Consider the following 6,157-nt stretch of genomic DNA (forward strand, 5'->3'; position numbering starts at 1 on the left):
ATGCTGACTTTCTGTTTGATGGCTCGCATGACGGGAGGGTGATTTCTTCTGCTTTTAGGCAAAGATTTGATTGGAGTCCAGAATCTGCTAAAGAAACACCAAGCCCTACAAGCAGAAATCGCTGGACATGAACCCCGCATCAAAGCAGTTACACAGAAGGGGAATGCCATGGTGGAGGAAGGTGAGAGCTTTGCTTTTGTTCCCTTTTTAAAAATATATATATAACTTTATTGATTTCATAGAGGAAGGGAGCGGGAGAGATAGAAACATTATTGATGAGCGATCCCCCTACTGGGGATTGAGCCCACAATCCAGGCATGTGCCCTTGACTGGAATCAAACCTGGGACCCTTCAGTCCACAGGCTGACGCTCTATCCACTGAGCCAGACCAGCTAGAGCCTGCTTTTGTTCCTCTTATCCTCCCTCTCTGATGGTTCAGTGCATGGATTTGAGTCAGCCTGGGCTGTAGGGTTGAAGACCGTCTCGATCCTTTTCTAACTATTTGACCTTGACTAGACCTTAACCTCTCTGAGCCGGGGTCTCAGTGACTGAGAACTATGGGAATGCTGTTACTTTTATTTCTTTATGAGGAGGCCAAAATGAGCAAACCTGTTAAAGGGTTGGAACCTGGGCTGCTCATGAGTTTGGAAATATAAAGAGGCCTGGCTCACCAACATGTAATGACAGAAAGTGAACACGCCGGCCTTTTTTGTCCTGCAGCATGTCAAATGCTTTTCCCCGTCCTCCCTCCCCCTGCCTCCCCCCCAGGCCATTTTGCTGCGGAGGACGTGAAGGCCAAGCTCAACGAACTGAACCAGAAGTGGGAGTCACTCAAATCCAAAGCTTCGCAGCGGCGGCAAGACCTGGAGGACTCGCTGCAAGCCCAGCAGTACTTTGCCGATGCCAATGAGGCCGAGTCCTGGATGCGGGAGAAGGAGCCCATTGTGGGCAGCACCGACTACGGGAAGGACGAGGACTCCGCTGAGGTGACCGGGCCGGGGATCATGGTGCTGCTGGGGATCCTGCCCCAGGGCTCCGGCTGGGAGGCTAGCGGGGAAAGTGACCAAGTTGGGAAGGTGCAGCGTCATGACTGATTGTGTTTCTAAGGCATCTAGGGTCTCTTTTCACTTTTTATGATGGGAATGCGGTCCTACTGAAAAGAAAGAGGACATCACCTATCACCTTCGTTCACACTTTGCTGTTCTCGTGTCCTGTCGTCCCTCCGCCATATGCATGTATACATTAGCACAGTGTTTGCTGGGCCTCTGTTTTTTGACTGAAACTCCTCCATTTTATTCATAAAAGTCTAGGTGTAGTCCCTGAAGCTGTTTTCTTGCCAGTCATCACAAAAAAACAAAATGTGTCGAGTATTGACATGAACTATATTTGGTTCTCCCAAAGATGGGAGAACTGAAAAGCTTAGAAAATGGGGGTGAAGAAAGCAGCACTGGCTATGGCGAGGGGGGGAGGGCCGGGAATGCCTTCCAGGAGGGCGTGTCCCCAGCCAGCTGTCTGATTGGCAGTTTATTTCCTAAGATGGTGATGGGTTCAGTCGATACTGTTCTTTATGTCTCCTTATGCATTTCAGATATTGCATAACTAAATATGTAAAGGCAGAGTGAAAAAATACTGTTAGGTCACAGTGAATATTTCCTCCAAATTAAATGTTTATTAAAAAGGGAAAGTGTAGAGCAGGAAGCGATCCAGTCATATCACTAAACAGGACTTCAGAGGGGGTGGCTCATTGGGCGATGCCGTTGGAGGAGCCTCTGGCGCCTTCCACAGGGTCGGTGTGGTTTGGTTTCAGGCTCTCCTGAAGAAGCATGAAGCTTTGATGTCGGATCTCAGTGCCTACGGCAGCAGCATTCAGGCTCTGCGAGAGCAAGCGCAGTCGTGCCGGGTGAGTGTGGCTTCCCCTTCGGCGGTGACACGTTGCCGGGGGCGCCCGGGGACAGGCAGGAGCCAGCGTCTGCAAGTGTCACTGTCCCGGGCAACATTCTTGTGGCCTTCCTCTAAGGCTTATGAGACGAAGGTTTGTGGATGGTTTAAAATGAGATTTTTAAAGACACCAGAGAGCTACAGTTCCTGAATCGGATTTTATTGGTAGCATCCTAGAATGCTCATAAATGTGTGATGGTGAATTTGGTACGGCTGTCGAAGTTGAACTCTGTCATGTGCTTCCATAACATGTTATACACGTCCTTGATTTAACCGTGTTTGCTTTTTAGCAACAAGTGGCCCCCATGGACGATGAGACTGGGAAGGAGCTGGTGTTGGCGCTGTATGACTATCAGGAGAAGAGCCCTCGAGAGGTCACCATGAAGAAAGGCGATATCCTCACCTTGCTCAACAGCACCAACAAGGCAAGTCAGCCTGGGCTTGCGTGTGTTTCCATCAGCAGCACCAGTTTTGCTCGGGTTGGGTGTCTTTGGGTTACTGTGTCTTTGTAAAATGAGGCTGGGTTAGAATTTGGAGTTTCCTAGTCAGTCTGCTTTAATATAGGTTTCTCTTACCTGTGTTGTGCATCATCACGAAGGTAATCAGTCTGTCTTCTTAGATACCCACAGGCAGTGACTCACAGCTGCACACTCCACACTCTTTCTTTGGAGGCAGCATCTGTTGTATACAACTGCAGGTCTATACCTTGTACCTGTTGGTTCTTAATCTCAGCTGTATGGCTAGAGTGGATAGTCACAGACAGCTGTGACGTCACCCCTTAGGCTCTGTCTTCTCACAGCTCCATGCTGCCTGGTTTCGTAGCCTTTCTTCCTAGACATTCTATCTGACAGTGGCTTTGAAGTGAGGTGCACGATACTCCACATGTTATCTGACGCTCCCAAAGGCTGTCACCTCTCATCGTGGTCAGTGTGGACAAATGTCCCCAGCTGTTGCTAAGAACCTCCTTATTCCCACACCCCAGTTTTCCCTAGTCAAGAATTTGAGAAAACCCAGGATTCTTATCTTTCTGTTGGCGCTAATTAAACCTGAACCAACACCTTGGTCCTCGCCCCCCCCCCGCCCCCGCGCCCCCCCCCCGGTTTCCTCAGGAGAAGCATTATCCGATAGGACCTGCTGTGGTGGGGGACATCGTCTTAGTGCTGGCTCTCCGGGAGTTGCTACCACGTGTGACTATCAAGCATTTCAAGTGTGACCAGTGCAACTGAAGTTTTTTATTTCATTCTGATTTATTGAATTTTACATCGCCACATGTGGCTCCCGGCTGTAGCGTGGGAGAGCACAGTTCTGGGCCCTAAGCCGAGGGAAGAATGGCCTTCGTGTTGGGTGTCATTGCTACTTAACTCATGACCTTCTCCATGCTCGACAGGTCACGAGGGGACCAAAATTTCAGCCTTTGTGCCAAGTGCTTTGACACTATCAGGAGGTCCTCTTAATGTGATTGGAGTTCTCCTGTGTGTGTGCATGTGAGCGAGCGTGCCGAGACACACACACACACACACACACACGTGTGCGCGCACACACAGCCTCCTTGGTTCCTCCCTCCTCAGGGAGGAACTTGCTGTCACCGCTCTCCCTCTCCCCTCAGGACTGGTGGAAAGTGGAGGTGAACGACCGCCAGGGCTTCGTGCCGGCCGCCTACGTGAAGAAACTGGACCCCGCGCAGTCGGCCTCCCGGGAGAACCTGCTGGAGGAGCAGGGCAGCATCGCGCTGCGGCAGGAGCAGATCGACAATCAGTAAGGACCACACAGTCGATTGCAGAGGTCCTGGTGTCACTCGGGGCCCAGTCGTAGCACCCAGGGGCCGAGGGCTGGGCAGCGTGCTGCGGCTTCGGGGGCCAGTGTTCTGTTGCCCGTCAAACTCGGGGACACGCTCCTCCCCCTTACCCCACGTCGCTTTTTTACCCAAAAACCCTGTTCGAGCCGCAGATGCCTGACTGACGCCTTTATTTTCTGTTGTTTCTTTCTTCCCCACACTGTGAGCTGCTTTTACAAAACAGCATTTTTCTGAGCATTAAGATCTGAGCCTTTGTCCTCCAGTTCCGGAGCTCCTTTCTCACATTGCCGTCAGATGTTCTGCAGCTCGGCCCCGGTAAAAGGCTGTTACAGAGCTGCTCTCTCGGCTGTGGCTTATGTTCTGAGAGTGGGATTTACTTAGTGTTGGTTCTGTCCATTTTCCCAGAGCTGAGCCCCAGTGACCTGTGCCCTCCTTTGGGACATACCTAATTCCGCTAAGGATGACAACAGCTTTGGACATTTGGCAGAGACCCAGGAAATATGTTGGCACTAGAGTGTAGAATAATAGAGCTTTTCTGACCCTGATGGTCCCTGAAAAGATCAGTTATTTGTACACTTACAGATGCTCTGTTACAGTTAAGACAAGAGTGGGCCTATATCAAATACAAGAGCAGAAAAGTGGACCAAACAGATGACTAAAGTTGCATACTGAGCTCTCAGTAAAATCGGATCCCCCGGCCTTGCTCTGAAGTCGCTGGTGTTTCAGCACAGGAAAGCTGACTGCCGTAGCATGGCCGCCTTTCCAGGAAAGTGACGGCGAACTAACTGATTGAATCTCCCTGCTATTTCTAATTTACATGATTTTACTCATGGCCTGGCCTGTTTCCAAGAGCTTTTCAGTGACTCCCTAATTTTCCCCACTTGGTGCATCCACCATCCAGGCACCAGCCGGAGCTGCCGCTTCTCACCCCTGGGGGTGAGCCCCACTAATCTGTGCGTGCTTTTGCTGTGCCCCTCTGTGCAGGACACGCATAACTAAGGAGGCCGGCAGTGTATCCCTGCGTATGAAACAGGTGGAAGAACTGTGAGTAGGCGAAGCCTTGCTGAGCGCCTGTGTCCATGGCTATGCCTGCCCATCCCCTGCCGCTTCTTGTGAGGGCATTTGTTCATCAGAAAGACCAGGTGGAGGGCGGGGCCGTGTCCGTGCCTCCGCTTCTGCTTGCACAGGTAGAGGTGTCGGTGAAGCTGTCAGTTGATGGCCGCTTAGCTCTTTGGTGGCTTCCTTGTGCAGTTGTATGTTCAGAGTGTTGTTGGGTCCCCCTCCTGTTGGCTTCTGTGGTGGGCCAGCAGCAGGCCTGACAGCCAGTCCTGTAGTGATCCTTGGTAGCAAGAAGGAAATGTTGTGCCTCTTGTTAAAGTGTTCTGGTTCTTGGTAACTCGTTGCTTTTTTATTTCATTTAGGAAGCTTAAATTTGAGAATGAGCCTAATTTTTGTCATCAAAGATAATAGGAATTTAGCCTTTTGTGTATTAGTTCCCAAGAGCTAGAATATTCTTGGGTTCATCTTAAGAAACTTTTCAACTAATCAGATGGTACAAATACTCTGTACTCTACCTGATTTTCCTTCTGAAGTTGCCAAAACTTCCTGAGAGGTAAATATATCATCTTAGAAATGTCCTTTTTCAGAGGTGCTAACATTCTGTATGAGGCTGTTTAAGGCCCATCTCCTTGGGGGCTGCTCAGAGAGTTGATTATAAAAGAAAAGAACTCTGTACATTCTACCCAGCAAACTCATCTCATCTCTCAGCTGTAGTTGCATGAACCCTGTGTCACTGTGCTGAACGCTGGGTTTCCGTCATTTGTGGTTATGATGTCGTCAGTGCAAAGTTGGCCCGCGGATGAGTGTGCCTGGCTGTTCTGGCCACCAGGGGTGAACAGAACATGGATGCTTATCCCGGAGGCTGTCGGGTCCTTAGGCTCTTCATCTGCGCCTGACACTTCATCATCAGGGCAGCCTCATTCCAAACTCATGGCCTTGGACCCATGTCTTGGAGATGCCTGGTAGTTTCCTTGATGTTAGGGACGTAGCCTCTGTAAGACGCTAACTGCCTTCCTTGCCCCTCTTGTCACCCTCTTGAATGACATCAGATACCGTTCTCTGCTCGAACTGGGTGAGAAGCGCAAAGGCATGCTGGAGAAGAGTTGCAAGAAGTTTATGTTGTTCCGTGAAGCGAATGAGCTGCAGCAGTGGATCAATGAGAAGGAAGCGGCCCTGACCAGCGAGGAGGTTGCCGCAGACTTGGAGCAGGTGGAGGTGCTGCAGAAGAAGTTCGATGACTTCCAGAAGGTACGGGAGGTCTTGCCGATGGGCCAAAAATTGTTTAAAGACTTGGTGCTCTTGATTTTTTTTTTACTGCAGGTTATTAGAATGAAAATAACATGTTATGTCCTACCATCTGTGTAG

General features: G+C 50.2%; 1 protein-coding gene across 8 annotated transcripts in view; it reads left to right on the plus strand.

Annotated features, from left to right (window-relative positions):
• Positions 1–6,157, plus strand: part of SPTAN1 (spectrin alpha, non-erythrocytic 1) — a 60,391-nt gene that overhangs the window by 24,313 nt on the left and 29,921 nt on the right. For 5 of the 8 annotated variants that reach the window (XM_059658219.1, XM_059658223.1, XM_059658220.1 and 2 more), the window contains exons 18-24: positions 59–181; positions 769–986; positions 1,808–1,900; positions 2,229–2,363; positions 3,545–3,693; positions 4,718–4,777; positions 5,842–6,040. In XM_059658219.1, coding sequence (XP_059514202.1) covers positions 59–181; positions 769–986; positions 1,808–1,900; positions 2,229–2,363; positions 3,545–3,693; positions 4,718–4,777; positions 5,842–6,040 — 977 coding nt within the window. The remainder of the gene's footprint in view (positions 1–58; positions 182–768; positions 987–1,807; positions 1,901–2,228; positions 2,364–3,544; positions 3,694–4,717; positions 4,778–5,841; positions 6,041–6,157) is intronic. The other 3 variants (XM_059658222.1, XM_059658225.1, XM_059658226.1) reach the window with 1 other exon arrangement.

Source organism: Myotis daubentonii, chromosome 11 (assembly GCF_963259705.1).
Source record: "Myotis daubentonii chromosome 11, mMyoDau2.1, whole genome shotgun sequence".
NCBI lineage: Eukaryota > Metazoa > Chordata > Mammalia > Chiroptera > Vespertilionidae > Myotis > Myotis daubentonii.